The sequence below is a fragment of the Botrytis sinoallii genome (assembly GCF_014898435.1).
Source record: "Botrytis sinoallii strain Bc 23 chromosome Unknown BSIN_036, whole genome shotgun sequence".
NCBI lineage: Eukaryota > Fungi > Ascomycota > Leotiomycetes > Helotiales > Sclerotiniaceae > Botrytis > Botrytis sinoallii.
This window is the reverse complement of record NW_024066063.1, coordinates 251,626-274,204: the sequence shown is the minus strand read 5'-3', so window position 1 is coordinate 274,204 and position 22,579 is coordinate 251,626. Positions and strand designations below refer to the sequence as shown.

General features: G+C 38.2%; 5 protein-coding genes across 6 annotated transcripts; 1 reads left to right on the top strand and 4 right to left on the bottom strand.

Annotated features, from left to right (window-relative positions):
- Positions 1–10,304: 10,304 nt before the first annotated feature.
- On the bottom strand, positions 10,305–12,853 carry EAF02_011846 (uncharacterized protein; the record flags this gene model as incomplete). Its single annotated transcript, XM_038907894.1, has 4 exons — positions 10,305–10,388; positions 10,456–12,063; positions 12,123–12,714; positions 12,786–12,853. 4 exons carry the CDS (start codon positions 12,851–12,853, stop codon positions 10,305–10,307), a joined length of 2,352 nt encoding a protein of 783 aa, XP_038752403.1.
- Positions 12,854–14,453: 1,600 nt separating this feature from the next.
- On the top strand, positions 14,454–15,613 carry EAF02_011845 (uncharacterized protein; the record flags this gene model as incomplete). 2 transcript variants are annotated; one of them, XM_038907892.1, is made up of 4 exons in its annotated part: positions 14,454–14,813; positions 14,893–15,072; positions 15,165–15,339; positions 15,519–15,613. In XM_038907892.1, the coding sequence occupies 4 exons, from the start codon at positions 14,454–14,456 to the stop codon at positions 15,521–15,523; spliced, it is 720 nt and encodes a 239-aa protein (XP_038752401.1). The 2 variants fall into 2 exon arrangements, with proteins under 2 accessions (XP_038752401.1, XP_038752402.1); XM_038907893.1 differs by lacking the exon at positions 15,519–15,613 and having other exon boundaries at positions 15,165–15,518.
- A 279-nt stretch (positions 15,614–15,892) lies between these two features.
- On the bottom strand, positions 15,893–17,362 carry EAF02_011844 (uncharacterized protein; the record flags this gene model as incomplete). Its single annotated transcript, XM_038907891.1, has 1 exon — positions 15,893–17,362. The coding sequence occupies one exon, from the start codon at positions 17,360–17,362 to the stop codon at positions 15,893–15,895; it is 1,470 nt and encodes a 489-aa protein (XP_038752400.1).
- Positions 17,363–18,623: 1,261 nt separating this feature from the next.
- Positions 18,624–19,664, bottom strand: EAF02_011843 (uncharacterized protein; the record flags this gene model as incomplete). The annotated part of the gene is made up of 3 exons (XM_038907890.1): positions 18,624–18,859; positions 19,006–19,020; positions 19,469–19,664. 3 exons carry the CDS (start codon positions 19,662–19,664, stop codon positions 18,624–18,626), a joined length of 447 nt encoding a protein of 148 aa, XP_038752399.1.
- Positions 19,665–20,524: 860 nt separating this feature from the next.
- Positions 20,525–21,947, bottom strand: EAF02_011842 (uncharacterized protein; the record flags this gene model as incomplete). Its single annotated transcript, XM_038907889.1, has 5 exons — positions 20,525–21,158; positions 21,209–21,314; positions 21,382–21,532; positions 21,592–21,632; positions 21,692–21,947. The coding sequence occupies 5 exons, from the start codon at positions 21,945–21,947 to the stop codon at positions 20,525–20,527; spliced, it is 1,188 nt and encodes a 395-aa protein (XP_038752398.1).
- Positions 21,948–22,579: the final 632 nt, after the last annotated feature.

The window sequence follows — 22,579 nt, the reverse complement described above, 5'->3', positions numbered from 1 at the left end:
AATACCACCCGATTCAAATTATTATTATACTTACTGAATCAATGGAAAAACAGAAACCCGTGCCAAGATGATACTAAACCGGCTGATTCTGAAATCGGCCCTAACACAAATTATTGCAGACTTTAGGATATACAAAAGACTGCCACAAAATCAAAACGTTTTATTCTCATTAAACCCCCTATTGCTACAGAAACCCTCTAAAAAATCGACTAACACTTTACAAAATATTCGATAGAAAATGAATAATATAAAGTTCCTCACAATTAATAGCTTTATTCAATTCTATAAAGATCAGGAAGCTTATATTACAAAAGTAATCTGGAATGAATTAGATAGAGCTTGCGAGTTACATCGTATAATAACAAACGATCCTATTCAATTATATTGTAATATCATAGAAAGCGATATCAAGAAGTTTATAGAAAAGACCAATCGATCTGTACTATTTACAATAGAGATTTAGAATAAGCTATTACTCTGGCTTTGTGATCTATTCGTTAGGTTTTTATCTTTTTTTGTTAATGAGTTTCCGTTATGATGCTCTTAGGATTACAAAATCAAGATTATGTTAGGTAAAGAGTTTCTGTATAACAAAGGTCGCCCAATATCCCTAGTCGAGCTTCAAGTCGTTTGCAAATGGCTCGATAATAACCTAAATAAAGGATTCATCCGCAAATCCCGCTTCCGATCAGCTGCCCCACTCCTCCTAGCTGTAAAGCCTGGGGGGGGCGTTCGAATTTGCTAGGACTACTATAAATTGAACAATATTACTATTAAGAACCATTATCCATTGCTACTGATCAAAGAAACTCTTGATACTTTATGCTATACTAAAGTTTATATCAAATTGGATATTATCACTGTATTCAATAAACTACGGATTGCAGAAGGTCATGAATGGAAAACTGCTTTTACAATTCGTTTCGGTTTATTCGAATTCCTGATAATACCTTTCGGCTTTTGCAATACTCCTATCTCGTTTCAGAACTATATCAATCATATTCTTTTTGATTTTCTGAATAAAAATTGTACAGCATACCTAAACAATATCTTAATCTATTCTGAGAATATTACAGATTATCGAAAGCAAGTTCACAAAGTCGTGTAGAGATTTATTGACATTGGATTACAAATTGATATTGACAAATACAAATTCAAAACAAGGAGAACAAAATACTTCAATCTGATTATTACTTTTGGTGATATCGAGATGGATTCTAACAAGATTAAGATTATCCTCAAATAAAAGTTGTTAATTAAGCTAAAAGATCTCTAATACTTTTTAGGGTTTGTTAACTTTTATTAATACTTTATTCACAACTTTTTTAAAATCACGGAATCTTTAAACCACCTATTGAAAAAAGAGAATATATAGAATTGAACTACTGATTAAAAGAATACCTTTAAAAACCTAAAGTATATCTTTGCCTTTGTTTCAATCCTTGCAATATTTGATTATCACCACTACACAGTTATCAAGATAGATACTTTTGACTAGACTATGAGTAGAGTACTCTCTCAATATAACAATAAAAACCAACTATACCCAATTACATACTTCTTCTCAAAATATAGTATTGCCGAATATAATTACAAGATTTATAATAAAGAACTACTAGCTATCATTAAGTCCTTAAAAAAATAAAGATCTGAACTATATAAAACTCAAAAGCCATTCGAGATCATTACTGATTATAAGAATTTAGAGTATTTCACATCAACAAAGATATTGAATCAAAGATAAACTAGATAAGCTAAATTCCTGACTAGTTTCAATTTTCGTATTATATACAGACCGAATCTTAAAACAGTTTGCCTTGATATACTAAATAGGAAAATAGAAGATCGCCCTATATACACCGACCCTAATAACAACCGAATCAAGAATCGCTTATAAATAGTTCTCCCGAAAAGAGTATTCGATATCGCTGTATTCAAGAATCTTATCCAACAAATAAATAACAATATCAACCTCACCGCAACGCCTATAGATATAATTATTCTCGATATTGAAAAGCCAATCAACAATCTTATCAATAAAGTATACGAATCATCCAAATTGGTCACTATCATGCATAAAATATTTTAAAACCCAATTACTTATCATTAGCCGCTATCGATCCGAAAAGATCTCCGAATCGCTCTTCAAAACTGTAAATTAATTAATAATAAAATTTTCTATTGCGACTGTCTCTTTGTTCTTCCTTCTGCTAAACTTTATACCCAGATTATATACTGAATGCACTCCACTAGTCCAGTAGGATATTCCAATCGAATTAAAACTATTGATCTTGTCTCTTGCATATACTAATAGCCTAATATATTGAGGGAAATCGAAACTTATATATAAGCCTATCAACTCTACTTCCAAACCAAAGCCTTCTGTCTTGCTACACCCGGATTCCTAGAACCCTTGTTAGTATCATTCCGCCTCTAGTCCGATATCTCTATTGACTACATTACACTACTACTAATCAGCGAATACTATAGCAAAAAGTATCAACATATCATCATAATTATCTGCCGCCTAACAAAAATACATCATTTCATTCCGGTTATAGAACTATCCGCAAAGAAGCTCACCAATCGGTTCATCGAAAAAGTCTACTGCCTACACAGTGCACCTAACAATATAGTATCCGATAGAGGTTCACAATTTATATCAGAATTCTGGAAACACTTATCCGAACGTCTATCGATCACTTTGAAACAATCCTTCTCGTTCCACCTCGAGTCCGATGAACAAACAAAGAGGATCAATATCATAGTAGAACAATATCTTCAGGCTTTTATAAACTTTCACCAAGATGATTGGTACGATTGGCTCCCACTCGCAGAGTTTGCGCTTAATAATACCACCTCAAAGACTACCAGCGTATCCCCATTCTTCACTAACTACAGTTTTCACCCACGCCTCGGCATTGAGCCCTTTTTACCTGTTCCCCCAAACCTATCATATCAACATAAACGCGAGTTCCTAAAGGCCAACAAGATTGCGGATCGATTTGATATCATTCTAACAAAATTGAAAGCTCTAACCGCTCAATCCATTCAGAGATATAAAGATTACACTAACAAGACTTACACCGACGCCCCTCTATACAAAGAAGGTAACAAAGTATAGATTAATACTAAGAATATAAAAATCAATCACCCGATAAAGAAAGATGATAACAAATAAAATAACTTCTATAAGATTCTAAAAGTTTATAAACGAGCCTGTCTACTCCAGCTCCCCACTAGTTTTAAGATCTTTCCAATATTCCACAACTCATTACTCCGACCACTCCACCGCTCACCTGGATTAGCCAGTCAAGAAGCGATCAACGAAGCCGAATCCCGTTGAAACCAAGGCTGTATTCTAGAAAGAGATGACGAAACGAACGAGGAAACCGAGTAGTGGGAATTCGATAAACTACTTGACTACTATAACGAGAACGGATTTCACTACCAAGTCAAATAAAAACATTATCCAGCATCTTAGCAACCCGCTGAAAACCTTCGCGATTAAGAAGATACAATCATCGCTTTTTATTTAGCAAATCTAGATAAGCCAGAATCGCCCGCTTAGGTAGGCTTCAAAAGATCTACTACTCCTGATCCCCTGCTAGTACTTACACCAAGCACACCCCCGAATCAAGGTTGAGGTAGACCTAAAAAGCTCTGGTAATTGATTACTATTTTTAAGAAAGTTCATTTTAATCCAATAATAAAAATTAAAGTATTTTAGTGTTATTTTGTTTTCTAAAAGATCAATTGATATTGCGATCGTAGACCGATCGCCTTGAGCGGGGGGTACTGTCACGGCGCCAACTACATGATCTGTAGTTGCCTTTGTGTTTTAGGCATAGCATACTAGTGTGCCCTACTTCCTATAAGTAGGGCTTCATTCTTCCATAGCTCTTCTACCCTTATGGTACAATATAAGTCTTTACCCGTACCTTGACATTACTAAACCTATATAGAAAATTAAATACCTCAGAAATTCTAAAGATAATCCTTGATCTAATATCAACTAGAAATATAATCATTAGAAAAGATTTCAATACTTACTATACATTATTCAAACCAAATATGAATACAGTGTATAGTAGTAATCGGTTTGCGGAATGGTTTAGTAATAAAAACCTCAAGTTTATAAATATTCTAAAGCAAGCAATATATAAAACAGGATATGTAATCAATCTAATCTTTTCCAATATTTCAGGAATATATATAGAAGTCAGAGCTGATATATATTGCGGATTCGATCACAATATTCTCTTTATTATTATATAAAGAGTAAGCTTAGTATTAAGATTCCAATATACGTATTGTATCAGGGAGAAAGACCTATCTTTGTTTCAAAGAATGGTATCAATTAATATAATGGGAATCAAACAGAAAGCACAAACAATAGTTACAAGTATAGCCCTAAATCGAATTGTTGAAAATATACAGAAGATACTATAACAAACAATCAGAACGATAGGAAGATCGGATTGGAAGACAGGAAAATCGGCCCCCTAATGAATACCCGATTGCATAATTGCTTGAGATATATACCTCCAAAGCCGCATAACTAATAGCGATTACTCTACAAAATGCAAAGCATTTCTATCGTACATACAACAAGCCAAAAAAGAATATTAGAAGAAATTCCTTAATAAAATAAAATCAGATTGAAACCTATATAGAATAATCGGATAACACAATCTAAACCCTATATACCATTCTCTATTAATCATAATAGGCAAATATATTGCTATATTGAATAAAGAAAAGACCGAGTTATTACATTCGAAAATTCTACAACACTTCAAAGTTATTAACAATCTCCTAGACTCCGAATACAATCAAAATGAGAAAAAACTATCCTGGAGGGAGCCTATCTCTATAAAGGAAATGGAATATAACACTATAGGAATCTCGAGTATATCCTCGGGGATAGATTGGATTACAATAAAACTACTGAAGGTTATCTGAACAGAAATAGGCCCAGTTCTATATACCATTTTCAATAAATGTTTACAGCTCAATCACTTTCCTACAGTATAAAAACAAGCAAAAATAATTATACTACCAAAAGTGGGGAAGACAGACTGAACATCCCCACAATCATAGTGGCCTATCGCCCTCCTCTCCTATATTAGAAAGAGCCTTGAAAGAATCATAGCAAGATGTCTAGCATAGATAGCCCTAACACAAGAAATACTTAATCCACAACATTGTAATGCCCTTCCAAAATAATTGGTTATAGACTTAATAACATCATTCGTTTACAATATAAAAATAGCACTTAATAAAGACTACAAGATTATAATAATTACATTGAATATACAAAAAGCATTCGATACTCTACTTAAAAATAGACTTCTAAAACAAATAAGGGGATAGGGATTCCCATAAAACCTGATTACTCTAATCGACTTCTTTTTAATTTAAAAGCAACTTAGGGTTAGACTTAATAAAGCAATAACTGGTTATAGTATAATAAAATATGGACAAAAAGACCATTGTCCTCCGCAAGGAGCCTGGCTGGTTCAGTGGTAGAGTGATCGGGTCACTCTCCTACTGTTCTACGACTTATGGCTATAGCGATCTGATCCACATGGATCCACCCTATATGCCGCCTCATAGGCCACCTTAGTGTGGACCTCCTGACACAGCTCCACTGAGCTCCGACAATCTACCGCTAACCCTAATAGAGCTTTTCTATTATGGGCCGCAAAAGCGATCGATCGAATGCTGAGGGGGAACTGATCCCCCCTCCAGCCGCCACCACTGCGCCTATGCGCCATTCCGCTACTCAGCGGAACCATCGTTCCGGCTGCTCCTCTCGAGCGGCCCAATAGCCGAATCCTCCGCTCCTCTGGAGCACCATCACACACACACCCGCTTCTTTGAAGCGGCACACCTGTACACACCGCTCCTGTCCATAAAACATGGTTCTATGACAGAAGTAATTGTACAATCAGAGCGCTCCTCTCCATGAGCAGAAGGAAGCGCTAGGAATATGGGGCCAATCAAAAACGGCCCTATTTGCGATCATTACACTGGCTTGTTTAGGATATATAGAAGGAACTGGGTTTACCCTGTGAGGTTTTACTAGCGTGCGCATCAGCGCCTTTCTGTATTTGTAACTCTAGATCTAGCCACGTCTTTCATACCCCTCGGGAGGTCCTCTACAAGACGTTAATCACTATAAATAAAAAATAAATAAATAAATATAATAAAATATGGTACCCCATAAAGCTCACCCCTCTCGCTAATTCTATACATGCTTTATCTCGCAGAGTTACTCCAGCAAGATTTTAAACTCCGATTCGGGTATACAGATGATATCTATCTATACCGATTATTAGCAAGTATTCAACAAAACATTGTAATACTAATAAAAGATATGAAAAGCATATTCCGCTGGGAAGCTAAAAACAAAATAATCTTTGTACCCAAAAAGATAAAAATGATTTATATAATATAGTACAAGTATTCTATTAATCTGGTATACGAAATAAGCTGTGATTACACTATCTCTCCGATTACACCAGAATCGGCTTTATAATGGCTAGGTATATAGTTTGATTGCAAGTTTATATTCAAACAGTATATCGAAACACAAATAGCCAAAGACCGGAAATTGGCTTATTATATTCAAGGGCTAGTCCGGATTATAAATGGATTTTTAGTAGTATCCTTATGGAAAGTAGTAATCATTTGTTTATACCTAATTCTATTTTATAGGGCAAAAGTATAGTACACAGAACAAACAAAAACTATTGGATAGTATTGAGATGGGATGCCAATAATAGTGAGCGTTCGATTAGGAGGAGCGATTCTAGCTATTAATAAGATCCTACGAATAGTAATTAGAGGAGTCTTCCCAATCTAGCGAATAACCCTGAATATAGTAATAATGAGGGACAGCGCTCTCTTACTAGCAAAAGTAGTACTAAAACAAATAAAATAAAGAGCAGCCTTCTATACCTAAACTATTAATCCAAAACACTCGTTTTATCATTAAGAAATAAAAGCTATCTACTCCTCCAACAACAAGGAAGGCCAATTATAGCCAGTTAGAACAAAGGTTCAGGTAATCAGCCAATACCTTCCCCAAATCAAGAAAACGATTTTAGCAGGGCTCTATTACACACCAGGGTATCAAACAGATCCCACTAGAAATCTTACAAAAGAAATAGTAGTAGAACAATTTCAGGAATGGTAGAACAAGCATATACACAATTAAATCATTATATTTTCTGATAGATCGGAACAGACTGATAAGGATAATAGGCGAATAGGATATGAATATATTATATATAAAGAATAAACGGTAATATACAAAGGAAATAGTGAATTACATTACAACTCTTATATATTCAATGCGGAAATGATCGGGGTATACCAAGGCCTTTAAGTAGTAATCAAAAATATTATTGGTATAAAATAAATAGAAATCTATATATATATCAATAGTATATCAATAATATAAAGAATGAAAGACACAGTCTTTATCACATTATAATAGGCTTTCTTCAAATACTACAAACTGATACAAACACACTCGATTCAAATTAAATGGTTGCTAGGTTATATAGAAATCGAAAAGAATAAGTGTATAGATACACTTATTAACAAAAGAACAAGAAAATCAGTCTTAGGATATACGAATCGATTTATAGTAAACAGTATTCACTTTATAATAAAAACTGTTATGGAATTAGCAGTACAAATATAATAAATCAAACAAATATCAACGTTCTCCAAATAATATCAGAAATAGAACCCAAAAAGTACAAACAAATATTCTAAGGAATTAGAATTCTTATAAGCAACTTTTCACTACATACTAGCAATCCACTTAGTATATAACAACTTTGAAAACTACTATTAACAATTTAAATATAAGAAAACAACAATCCACTATTCATGTAGAATATTCAAATCCTTCGAGTATATTATACATTACTACAAAATCCTCATAACCTATAAAACCTGGTCTCTAGATATCAAGCTCAAATATTTATCCTACAATCAAGCAACTCAAAAACGACTACTGAAACAGTTAATATATACACCAGTCAAATTCGCTAAATTCATTGTTATAACAGATTTCTATAAAAGCATATACCCTAAAACACTATTAGAAGAATAAAAAGAAAAAAGAAAAGGGATCGATTGATCCAAGCGAACATAAACAGGAAATAAAAGGGGATAGATCTAGAAAAGCTATGTGAAAGAAAATTGAAGTACACAGCATACCATATTGCAATAAAATATATACAAAAGTTACCCTTACAAGATAAAGCAACTTTCAAACAAATACTATATAGAAAATCGGAAAACACACACAAAGATGCTCAGAGGATTGGAGACAAAGGTGTAAATACGCTAGTTATTGCTTGAAAGGCTACTGAGGGTATTGAGACCCCATCCCTAGGAAAGGGGGATCATGTAAACTAGAAGATCATCCTGCAGTTAGCCCAACCGCAATGCCCCCTGGGAGGCTCGCCTATACGGCCCGGTTGAAAATTACTAATAATAATAATAATAATATAATGAAGAGCTTTATGGGGTTATTAGAGCTATTGAATATACTAGCACAATTGCCTGTATTGACAATAAATTCAAGATATATTCGGATAATCAAGCTGGTCTATATCGCTTAAAAACATTATTAGATTATTCTGGATAGGTTTATTAGATTCGAGTAATTAAAGTAGTAGAAATCATTAAAGCAAAAGGAGCTGAAGTATTTCTAAATTGGATTTCAGAATATATTTTAGTAAAAGGAAATGAGCTAGTAAATAAATTAGCAAAGGAAGCAATTACAATACATTCTATTTCAAATGAAATAAGTTTTGGACTTCTAAATATGATGATCAAAAAATACAATTCAGATTAATAGCTTTTTATTCTCAATCAATATAAACTCAGATCAAATCAATCCTTTTTGATTTATTCAAAGCTATTTCTATAGAAGATAGGATTGAAGATCAAATTATCAAGCGAAATCAAGTGAAATACTGTTAGTGCATATTTTTAATTCAAATTAGGTTATGGATATATCAAATCTTATTTATGTCACGGGATCACTTCTGGGAGTATTCAGAAGCTTTACCGCTAAGCTAAACGCCCAAAAGATTAGGAGGTAGAACTAGAAGTTCTATCTTACTCTTATATATATAGTAGGACAGAACAGGACAGGACAGAAAGGGCTTAGTGTTACCCTGTAACACTACTCCCCTCCTTAAGGTATAGTCTCCATATCATCATCTACTAGGAAGTTTCAGGATTCTGGATTTTAATGCTTTAGGCATTCAGATAGGCAAATAGGATTTACATATACTAGCCCCCAAATTAATGAAAGCTTATAAGCTATAAGTAAGCCCTCTATACAATTTCACTTATAACTAAGGATAGTTTTATCTAATATCATAGGATCATTTTTAGGAATATTTAGAAGCTTTATTGTTAAGCTAAACGCTCAAAAGACTAGGAGGTAGAACTGAAAGTTCTACCTTACTCTCACATATATAGCAGGACAGGACAGGACAGGACAGAAAGGGCTTAGTGTCACCCCGTGACAATTTATATCGATTCAAACTTTCTGATAACAAATGTATATATAATAATATTGAGGTTTCACAACATTTTCTTATTAATTATCCTATATATAAAACAGAGAGAAAAGAAATATTCAAGAATATATTATTATTTAAGATTATTATATAGTTCTTATTCTATATAAAAGTAGATATTAAATTAGCCATTAAATTTATCAATATTATTAAAATCGCTATAAGAGCATGGCATTTGGTCAGAGCTCTTATACAAAACAAAATAGAGGAAGGAATAGTAGTAAAAGAGGAGAAAGGAGAAGAGAATAAAGAAAAAGTAATTAGGAAAATAAGAGAGGGCTTTGATTTCCTTACAATTTCTTGATTTTTATAATTTTCTTATTATATGCAATGCGTATAATAAGCGGGTACTGTTCCTTAGCATTTGTTTTCATTTCTCTAAATCGTATATATCCATTTTTGTAGAATAAAAAGTTATCCGCTAGAGCCTCTAGAGGCCTAGCCGTCCTATATAGTCTTAGACTGAAGGTGGACGTAAATGAAATCAGAATCAGAATCAGAATCAGAAAGGTTTCAAATTATGCTATTGAGTATCTTTGGCTACCCTATTCCAAGTTTCGTACTTCCATTAATAATTTGCTTGGTTCTTTGAACCGCAATACTTCGACGAACATTCACTGTTCATTCTGACTTACATTTCACTGGTTTTCCAAGCGCAAGTCCCAATGCTGGTTCAAGAAAATACTACCAAATTGATATATCTTGAGGGTGATCGTAGTTGAACGCCCAACCCATCGCATCTCCAAAATTGTACTGAGCATCGGTCATCTGTAAAGTTCATGAGTAACTACACTAACTACACTGCAATTTTTTTTAGTGAACCGGCTAAACTTACCATAAAATCCCATCCCCCCATCAACTCAGTCGGAGTAGCTAGCGACATCTTACTCAAACTCTCCGTCTCATTTAATCCATGAGTTGCCATTTTTCCAAGTATTTCTGCACATTCATCCACAGCTCTTTCCGCAGCGCTTACTATTGAAGCTGCAAGTTCTTCTCCAGCCTGACTTTGTCGGAGGGCATCGATATGTGCAATTGCTAAGCAGATGAACAGGTATCCTTTCATATTAACCTCTCCAGCTTCAATACATCTCATGTTCCAAGTTTTGGCATCTTGTAAGGCGTCAAGAAGATCTGGGCGTAGAGAGATAGGTCCTAAACTTGTTTCTTCTTGAAGCTGGGTCTTGATTTCCATAGCAATTATGAACCCGGCTTGTGTCGCCATGGTACGAAGTAATCCTGAGCCACATATTGTAAGTCGGGAGAGATACCGCTGACTATCTTCGAGAAATTCTTCGTGTGATTGGGATTCATCATTTGACTTGGTTGAATACACCATATACCAAATTTTGAGTGAAGTCTCCAAAACTACCTTCCTAGAGGACGTATACGTAGGAGATTGCAAAGCCGATACGAAAAATGGAATGTGGAGGGATGAGAGGTATCGTAGCATTATGATATTCAGCATGTCTATTCCAAATTGAGGGGGTAAAGGCCCATTGGTTGAATTAAACTCTTGAACATCTTGACACAAGGCTTTGTAGCAAGATCTTAGCTCTGTATCAAGATTGGTAGCTTCCTCAAATGTATTAACTGTGCTGCAATCGTTCAATGACTTTGCGATGGCCAGTCGAAGCGGAAAAGTCTTGCGAAGTATGATTGCGAGAGAAGTTTGACTAAATTCATTCTCTGGCCGAGGTAGAGCATCAGTACTCAGAAGTTCGTCGTCGTTGAAGTTTGCAGGAGACTCGGTGTCCCAGTCGGTAAGAGACATGAGGGGAGGTCCACCAGAATCCATACTTGATTGCAACATCAACTCTAATATCGTATTCCATAATCTTCGTCGCATCTCAGCAGCAAAAACGGTCTTCTTTGGAAGATAAGAGGGATCTTTGTGCAGTCCCATGTGTACCGCACTTCTAAACAAGGAGCCAGCCGAAGTCCAAATCAATCTCCCACCAATGTTGATTGTTTCTCGAGCAAACAAAAGTAAAATTTCGGTTTGTAGTGATTTGATAGTCAATCTTGACTTGAACTCCGGTTCTGAAATCCATGTCTGCGCCTCATAGACCCATCGGACAGCTGAAGCACGAAGGGAAAATTGATCATCGAATGTAGCAGAGCCAATAGCAAATATCAATTTGAGCTGAACTAAGAACTCTGTATCAGGGTTTCCAGTCGATGTCCATATTGCTTCATAATTATTTTTGAAGGTAGGAATATGCAAAACCCTGTGGATGGTTTCAATTGTCCGGAGATAACAATCAACTAGTATGTCAGCAGTTTCTTTTAAAGGTAAATCAGGCCACGTTGGTGGTGAGGGCCATAACGGTGCTCTTCGGGTTTTCACAAGCTTTCCAAAAGTTTTGCATTTGTGTAGACCAATGGCGGCCTTCGTTCCTTCTTGTATATGTGGCTCAATCATTTCAAAGAGGTCGTGGTACTGTTGATTGTTATTTGATAAGTCGTTGGTCATCTAATTTGGTTATTGAGTTATCTTACCCCAGATACACCATTTATCCAATGACTCTGGCCTAACAGTCTGGTTTTATGTAGTACGCCATAAGTCTCAACCGCAGGATGATCTTGGCCAAATGGTCGACATTCTTTGTGTATGTGAAAGCTTCCAGCCAGTGAAGTTTTCGTCTCGATGTTAGAAACTACAGATGTTACAGGGGAAGGTGCAGGCTGAGAGAGAGCAGGAGACGGAACGGATGATTTGGTCGCAACCGAAAGCTGATCTTCGAGTTCTTTAATCCTTTGCCTCATGAATTCAAGATCACTAGTTGGATCTGAGATTGGTGCAATGAATTCATTCGTTGGTGATAATGTGAAAGAATTATTTGATGTCGGTGGTGCCGGATATGATGGAACCCCAAGTGTTAAACCCCTTTCTCTTTCCGAAGCTGGCTCATCGGACATGTCATAATTCTGTTTATCGCTTGAATTCCGTCTATTTTCGTCATGTTGAGCACGGGAAGACCTGGGGAATTTTTCATAAACACAATTTGATGTGGTTCTTGATCTCACACAATTGCTACATGGAAGAGTTCGATTGCATTTGATCTTGCGTCTCCTACAAAAGGAGCATGAACTGCAATTCTTTATATATCAGTTCGGATATTTAACCACAAACGAGAAAGTCTGTGGGTGACTTTAACATACACGGCTGGTCTTCTCCTTCGACGTTCTTGTTCCGGTTCCGGTTCTAATTCAGGTTCGAGAGCTGACATGACAACAAATATTCACCGCTGGACCCAAGATATCAATTTGTTCTTTTATCGACAACAGAAATTCAGCAAAAAGCTTCAGAATTATCATGCTTTCGAACGAGTATAGGGAAACTTCATGGAAAGGGGAGCGGGAAATTCATTTCCTATTTCAAGTGTCAACTGCACTAAAGGTCTGAATTTTTCGCCATTCTCCGAGAAAAATTGGTATTCAATTGGCTGACTATCTCCGCTCACGTGATAACGATATACATATCTCCGTCAACCCATCATCATCCATTGAGATGATGTCGCTGTTGTCTATCATCACAGATGAGGTTTGTATTTGTAGCGAATTTCTTTACATTCTGGCTCCAGCTCCTTTGAAACAATCTCGAAGAATCCAAGAATTAAGGCTTTCAATGGCACTTGGACCATGAACGGTCACTGTTTCAACTTTGCATTGTCGATCTCAATCTCGGTACTTGAGTTAGGTAGGCTAAGCATATTGTAACGACTGCTGTGCTCAAAGAATAGCGGTACCTACGGAGTTAGAGTTACATATATATGAGAAGACTAGTTTTTGTGTCTCTCTAATTGAGCTTCAGTTGTTTGTCATTCCCCTCGGAAATTCAATTTTTCTCAAACACACTCGGTGGATCAATGGATCAGAGCTTCCCAACGTCTGGGGCATTTTAAGATTGACCCGGCCACAAGTAGAGTGAGTACATAGGAAGCGTCAGCAAAACATTGTTTATCACTAGATTTCTATTTGGGGATTTGCTTCGGTCTTCACAACCTCCAACAACAATTTTCTGTGCTGAATTTTCACATGAGATTTCAAATTGGTCATGAATTGCTTCAAGATTCTATACAGCCGTTGAGCCGGAATTTCTTCCCATGTTTTTTCAATCATATTGTGAGTAAATGTTTGCAGGAATAACCATAAGCCTAGTAACTCCCGTCAACCCCACAATTCTTCATCTCTGTATTCCTAGGTAGTGGTCACTTTGGAACGTTTAAATGTTGCCAGCTTACCGTTCTTGGCCAAATTTCGAGGGTACAGGAATCTAGAACCGACAGGATATCCTCCAGGATATCGTGATCTGGGGTACATGCTGTACGAGTTTAGCCAAAATTCGGTATTGCCATGTCGGATATCAGCCTCAATACCTAATCACCTGCTAGCACTACGTGGTGAAAGAGGACTCATAAATTTCTCTTTTATTAATTTGGATCGTCTGAACTGTAAGTTCCCTTTATGCGTTCCCCTCTTCTGTTCTACTGTTTTGGGTTCGCATAATTCTTAGCCTGAAATCTTAAGACGGACTTGGCAATCTACATGAATACTTTATTCGGCTGTCAAAACAAACCCCGGAGCAGAGATGACATGATAGTTATATGATCATCATTATGTGTCAAAAAGCTGAATGTCATGGGTAATATAAATCGGCGGAAAGGAGGCAATTTTATTGCGAAGAATAATAATGAGTTTCCTAGTCTTTAAATAGATCCATATTCGCACTTAACATTAGTTTTCGAATCTTCATCCAAAGTATCGCCATCTACTACATAGCATCAACAACAGCCTTCTTTTAGCACTTTCACCCATCCAATCTTCAGCATGTTTTCAAGCACGACACTCAAAGCGGTATTTCTATCTCTCCTTACCTACGCTTCAGCTCTGCCTTCTGAATTGGACACCCGCGCAACCTGTCCTGAAATTCACGTCTTTGGTGCTAGAGAGACCACGGCACCAGCCGGATATGGGACCGCAGGTGTAGTTGTCAACCTCATCCTTGCCGCTCATTCTGGGTCAACTTCCGAAGCCATCAACTATCCCGCGTGTGGCGGTCAATCTTCCTGTGGTGGAGTTAGCTATGGAAATAGTGTTGTTGCAGGAGTTGCTGCCGTCGCAGCTGCAGTGAATGCATATCATACACAATGCCCAAGTACTAAATTGGTATTGGTGGGGTATTCTCAGGTAGATCAACTTTTCTTGCCGTGTCATTTTCCTTGTCCATCATCCAAATCTAGAAATTTGACACTAATTTGTAAATTAGGGTGGTGAAATAATGGACGATGCGTTCTGTGGAGGTGGAGATGCGAATAATGGACTCACGAATACCGCAATTCCAATTCAAGCCAGTGCTATCAATATGATTAAGGCCGCAATTTTCATGGGTAACCCACGCTACATTTATGGACTTTCTTATCAAGTTGGTACCTGTCGAGCTCATGGAGTAAGTCTTTCAATTCACACCTCCCATGTTGCTCATGTGACTACACTCATATCTTTGAGTATTTGCGAACAATGTCTTAACAATTGTTTTAGTTCGCACCTCGTCCCTCTGGGTTTTCTTGTCCCTCCGCTTCAAAGATAAAGTCTTATTGCGACGCTGCTGACCCGTACTGCTGTACTGGTTCTGATGCAAATACCCATCAAGGTTACGGCACCGAATATGGTCAACAAGCCTTAACATTCGTAAATGCACAACTCGCTTCATCTGGTACGTCCCCAACTACTACTCCATCTAGCCCCGGTACTACAACTATCATTACCTCTCCTGGATCCACTGGAGTTGCACATTATGGACAATGTGGCGGAACTGGATATACGGGTGGTACAACTTGTGCTAGCCCATATACGTGCACTTATGCAAATGCTTATTATTCTCAATGTCTTTAGGTTAATTTTTTCACTACCTTTCTTTCTACATGTCTTCTTTCATTGGATACGAAATGGAAATTCATGGCTCGGTTGGAATGAAACGCAACGGTATTTCGTTTGTACTGTATCTCACATCTCGGACTACAGTCCGATCTCCGACTTTATTTCATTCATTTGGGTTTCGATGAATCCATCGTTCCAAAGAGGTTCAACATTTACGAGATTTCCAATCTCCAAAATCAATTTTTTTTTTAAAGAGTTTGATTGTTCCAGAGTTCCATATGGTGAACTTAGACAACAGTCTGCACACTTGGAAACACTGCCCCGCTATGCGCTCGCATCTCCCAGGTGTATCCAGGCGAATACATCACCCTCGGTTACTACTCTTGTGTTCACCCCCCCAATAAGTTTAATACTCCATCTCCAGCCTTCCTCCCAAAAATAACACATTCCAATAATGAACTCCCACCCAGCCTATTATCCCCATGAATTCCTCCAGTAACTTCGCCTGCTGCCCAAATTCCTCGAATCACGTCCCCTTCTGCTGTCAAAAGCCTTCCTTGCTCATCAATCCTCACCCCTCCCATCGTAAAATGAACCGCAGGAGTGACGTTTCCTACGTATATTACCGAATCGGGTTTTACGTCATTCAGTTTCCAGCATCCAAAAGACTTCCTACCAAACTCATCCTTCAACCTCTTTGCTACGGTGTCTGCATACCTCTGCAAACCCCCTGTGGCATCTTCTCCAAAATTTTCTTCCGCAATAGTACATTTCCTCATCAAACCCTTCCACAAATAAAAGTCAACATGTGATTTTGTCTTCTCATACACCCCCTGATCAATCACAAGCTTCACATCCCACTGTCTTGGGTGTCCCTCACTCCCTACAATTTCACCAGCTTCCATTATTTTCCCAGTAACAATTTTTCTCGTCTCTAACTCATCTACAAATCTCCTCCCACCCATCAAAAGTACACCGCCCTCGCCTCTCAACATTTCCGCTGCTAGAAATTTAGTCGGATTGTTGGTATCTTTCATATCCACAAATGCGGTAGGATGGATTTGCACTTTCTCCATATCGATAAGTCCAGCTCCAATATCCGAGAGAAGTTCTTGAGACCCGGAACGTGGTTCATTGGTGGAGGGAAATCCGGATAAATCAGGTCGATATCGTGCTAACATCCCATACGCATCGCCTCCGAATCCGCCAGTTGCGAAGATCAAAGGGCCTGTTAATATTTCGACTTTCGGTGTATTGTTTTCATTCTCACAAACGCATTCCACACCTCTGACATCTTTATCGTTATCATCCTTAATCACTCTGATTACCCTGCATGAAGTCTTGAGATGAAACATGTCGTTTCCTTTCAATTCCTCTAAAAGAGTACCAACAATCGCTGCTCCAGGTGGTTTAGATTTCCCACCTCCTCTATGTGTCCTAGCAATACTGTGTCCTCCCAATTGAGCAATGACACTAAGATCCACGCCCTTACTGCCCAACCACTCAACAGCACCCTTGGACTCCTCACTTAGTACCCTAATCAAACGCTCCCTTTCCTTTCTCTCCCCTTCGCCGCCAACCCGCAAAGCTTCCGCTGCTGACTTAATCGAATCATTATAAAACGTCTCGACGCTATCTACAATGGGAGGATTCGATGCAAGTTGAAACGATGTTCTTGCACCATTTATTCCAGAAGAGGCTTTTATGCTGTTTCCTCCGGTTCGACTTGCTTGTTCAAGAAGATAAACTTTGATATCATGACTTTGTGAGAGAATTTGGGAGGAGGCAGCCAAACCAGCTAACCCGGATCCAATTACTATGGCCACTTTTTCACCACTTTGAGAATACCATTGGGCCATGCTGAAGCAAAACTGGTGGGAAATAGACAGTATGTATTTCAAAAATAAAGAAATTATGATTATGGGAAAGATAGTAGGGAGCGTATGAATTAAGTTCATGGATAGGATGGAAGAGTCGATTTCCTTAGTGCAGATATTGACGTTGTAATGAGTGGCTTTGTATTGATGGGTTAGATATAAGACCACTTTTTTGTTCATGTCATACGATTCTCAACGCCTGTGAAATCAGGTGATTTTTGCATATATCTGTCGAGTTGCACGAACCCATGTATGGGATTAGAAATGTAGGAAGGAGTATGACAACGAAAGTGATATTTAGAGATTGGTTCCGATGGCAAGCATCTCATTGAGGCCGAGTGCACTTGAGCTTAATGGCAGTATTTAAAAGGGTACTGCATGATCAAACAGTAGATCTGACTATCAGTTTTGATGTTTTGATGGCTGATGAATCGGGATGCAATTCATTGGATATTTCTATGAATAGAACCGATGATGCAATAATTGAAAAACTCATCGGCACACTTGTACCAGTAGGAATTACATATATTTTCAAGCAATTGGATTCTAAGAATCGGCTATTGTGGACTCATCAAAGTGGAAAGTAAGCAGACAGTTCCATTGCAAAGGTTGAAGTAAGATGGAAACATCTAGTCATCATGTACAGCATATACATTCATGTATCAATCGATCTCCGATTGCTCCATCCTACATGCTTCCATAAACTGTTGGTGCCCTTTCCCCAGACCCATCAATTATTTTTGATGAATCTTTAGAACATGGAACCATCGTGGAGCTCAATGAGCTTAGGAGGTATACTGGGATTCAAACTCGCCCAGCCTGCCAGCCATGTAGCAATCTATACGCCAAACATTTGTACTTATCCAACACTGGAGAAGAAACCGACGTCCAGTCAGAAGAATTCATCCAGCAGTCCCCCAAAATGCAAATGAAGATACGGTTTTCTCAATCTTCATATTGAACATAAAAAGCACGCCGGATATCCATTATTGACGCCATTTTTTCCACCACCCCAGAGCCCTAGAAACATATTCGCACCCCGTTACCCACATAATATCGTGACAGCCGCTGAACGAAGAAGATTGATGTATGGCATATGATCATAATCATCATGCCTTGAGATCGAAATGTGAAGGGAGAAACGAGGAGATGATTGGAATCGTTGGCTTTCACTTTGAAATAGTCGTGGCTTAGAGGAATTATTTGAAAGACATCGTTCTCATTTTGTTCCTGATTATACATCTTAGACAGGAATGTTAGGTCCCGTCTTCTTCGTTGCCGTGTTGATCAATGCGGCTAGACCGATCAGAACAATGACGGCCACGATGCAGATGAGAACAATTACGAGGGTCTGAAGCATTTTTGCGAAACTTGATGTTTTGTTACAAGATGGAACCGATGAGGCAAAATCGAGAAAGGTAGGTGTAAATTGATTGTGGTAATGTGAGGATGTCGCGATCTTTGGAAAAGACTGTAGATCTATATGGCTGTTAGCAAATTGATGATAATCTTGTTGTTTCCAAAGCTTGGAGCTTTATCAATCACCCCGCCAAAACAGACAGTTAGATGGAAATTGAAAATAAATGAGTCGCTAGCACATACTCGCGTACTCTATATTGACTTACCAACTAAGATAAAACCTTCAAAATGTGAAGTTTGAATTCAAATGTCTGGTATGATGTAGCTTAAATGAACGAAAGTGAGGGAAATGGTGACCTTTGGATTGATTTGCGAAGATCTTCAAAGGGTGCCCACGGCTACTTATTGAACCTATAACCACAAATAGTATCTTTCGACTTGCAAGGTTTAGTTCATCTGATACCCGTAAATCCGTCTCTGATACGAGGTTGTGGCTTGCTGTCAGTGTAAGGAGACCCAACTTTTCGTGAAGCTCTGTAGAAAAAGAGTTCGTTCGATTAGATACCGGTTGGCAATTGTGGACAATATGTGAACCCCACAGGAGATGATATGGTACTTGGTCTAAGTGATGCGAAAGTTGAAAATGGTGGTGTCTTGTATTGTATTCAGAGATGAAGATTCAAATTTCTTTCGAAATGAATCGATTCCGCGTATAGAATCTATACCTACGTGAAATCCCTTGCGAACCAACCAACCAACACAACCAACTCATCATCCTAGACCCTGTGGCGATGTCAAAGTTTTGACGAATTGGACGCGTTGATTTGTTAGACTCATCACATTTTTTTTCATTCTCTTCCACTTCCATCTGTTCTAGAGCAAGGTAGTTACTACATGGCGTTAAAGCCATGGAAGCTACCGGCATAGTTTGTTTTTCTTACGGACAAGGGACTTGTTGGTAAACAACAGAAACGAGTATACGAAAGTTTCTTTACTTTGGAGGCATTGATGCCGGAATCCCCGGAAATTCAATGCAGATAAGTACGTATACACGTGGTATACAAGCGGTTTCAATCTTAATGATTGCTTCCGAAGTCCGAATCACATGTTCCTTTGCTTTTTACTTCAAAAAATCATCAAACACGAAACTTCAAGTAAGAGACGTGATGTCACTTTGGAGACATTGGAGGAAGAGTTCGGAGTAATCCCTGAACTGATCACTGTTGGCTGCTCTATTTTCGGATTCCCAAGACGTTGAATCGATTGAGAATTCTAGGCATTCTTTGTATTCAACAAAAACCTACAGGTATTTATCTACATCATAAACAGAAGGGATGTCTATCATAGTAAGAATCTTGCCTCGTTTCTTGCAACTTCTGCTGAAGTCGTAACCTTAAGATTCATGGTGTTATGGTAGCGCCTATCCTGGAAAATCAGAATGAGAATGGTCTGTGTGTTCTGAAGTGCTTGCCATCGAAAAATAAATATAGAATCAAATCTGCAGTTCAATAGGTTTTCGAGTGAAAATAAATTCTGAGGCTAGAATATGAGCTCAAGTGATCTCCCGCATTTTGAGTTCTGGCTGCTTTGAGTTCACTTCATCTAAGCGGAACAAATGAAGGGGTAAATGAGCAGTTCAAAGACAAACCATCTTTTTAAAAATTCTTGCTGTCAGTCCACCAATTTCCAAAATTTTCAATCCATGAGTTAAACAATAAATTAGACAACAGTCATAATCTTTTCATTTCACCCAACAATCCGTCTCCTACTATCCACATCCTCCCTCTAGTTTTGACCAAACCCCCAAGTCGCCATCCCCACAAACCCTTGTCTACTTCCCAAATTTGTCAAATTGAATCTCTGGATAGTTTTTCCACCCGATGTCTTGATAACGTTGATCTCCGACGCACTCTTCAGCACGTACAAAAAGTCTCCTCCAAGCCTAGCATCCAAACTCCCCAGCCCCGCATCATCTTGCTGGATCCCCTTTTTGATTGCCCCCGTTTTCGCATTTACTACTGTGATATTAGAAACACCTACGTCCATCAGATAAAGTTCTCCTCTTTTCCTATTGTATTCTGTCCAACAAACTGCTGACTCTCCAGCAACAGTAATCGGGACATCTGACGTTACAATAGAGGATGACGAGATAGAAACGAGCGATGCGCCAATCGCAGGATCTGAGACAGCAAGTCGATGGTCAGAGCCGAGAAAACTTATGCCAAAGTTCAAGCGGACTTGTGGAGGCTTGGAAATGATGGGAATACTGGAAATGCTATTGTCGCTTTCGGAGACAGAATAGGCGATGAATGAGCCTGGAGCAAGCCCGTTACCTTTTACGGACGCTAAGAGGGTGGTTTGAGAGGGGTTGAAGAGAAGATCCGAGACAGTCCCGGCAGGTCCAACGGGTGGGGTCGTTCTATATAATTGGATTAGATGAGTGAGAATTGAAGAAGGAGTGATACGTACTGATTTAAGGCAATAGGTCGGAAAGATCCACTGGCTAATAACCCTTTGCTATAATGAGTCAAGAAGCAAGATATTCCTGCTACGGCACCGCCATTTAGTACGCAAGCTAAGGGATAATCAGCAACTGGCTCTTGTATATGAATGGTTCTATCAAGAGGTATCCTAGGACTCACCAGTCTTGAGTTTTGGCGAATAAGCAACGGCGACTGGGAATTCTCCCATGGTATCCACCGGTTTACCAACCATACGCGGATGTAAGAAATCGTTCGAGTCAATTGAGAACATAGCCAATGTATTACTTCCAGTGTTGACAGTGAAGAGCTTCTAGTTCATATCAGTTAAAGTTCGTGAGCCAATTCTCTTATATCTTGGAATTTGCTTACGTCTCCTGATACAATTATGGAGTTCTGACCAAACAAAGTATCTACATCATAGAGTCAGTATGAAGATCCTTTTCAATGTTTTATTGAATTTGATTCACACCTTTATCTCCAGGTGCAGGGGCTACGGTTGAATTTGCTGCTGGAGCATTCAAACCGAGCATCCCTTTTCCTCCAGTAGAAGTTCGAGTAGGTAGGGAAAGAGTTCCATCCTCTCGGGATATCCTCATAGCAATAATGGTCGAGCCATTGGGATTATTGTCAAGAAAGTATGCTGCTGCGTCTCGAGAATGATGTCGAGTGATTGTCGAAGCTGCAAGAATGATGGGAGTGAGGAGAAAGGTTCGAAAGAGATGCATGGTCAAGGTCGACCTTGAGGTATGTTAATCTGTTGTAGGATTGATCCTGATACGGGAGATGCAGGGGAGATTATTGAGATACCGAGCTTTGTAGGATGGTTTGAAATACAGAAAAGGATTCAGAGTTTCGGGAATACGTCCTTTCAAACTGCAGCGACCTGGGTCAAATGTTGCTTATGAGTTGTGAATGAGAATCCAGAGTTGATTTGAATTTGAAAAGAGAAAAGAATTGTTAAAGGCCGTGTTGCTGTCACTTAATATATCATCGCAAATCACACTGAAGTGCTTTTCACCCTCGCAATTTTCGTCTGATTTCCAACAGCTTGCATGGTTTTCATACTTACTCTGCAGAGTTACTTGTTTCCATAGCCTGGTCATTTTAATGATGATCTTACTCTTTTAAATCAGCTTTTATGTGAGGAATATCGCATCAAGTTATTGTGATTCCAAAGTTTCATGCTGCAGAAGCCGATTTCCTATTGATATTGGCATCTTGTGTATACATACCATGGTGATAGGACGATTCACATTAAAAATGGCTATCCTGCAATGATTCCAAAGCATTGTTGAGAACTTAAGTGCTTACTACGTTTGAAAATAGCGAAGGATGTTGGGTTAGGCTAACACGTATT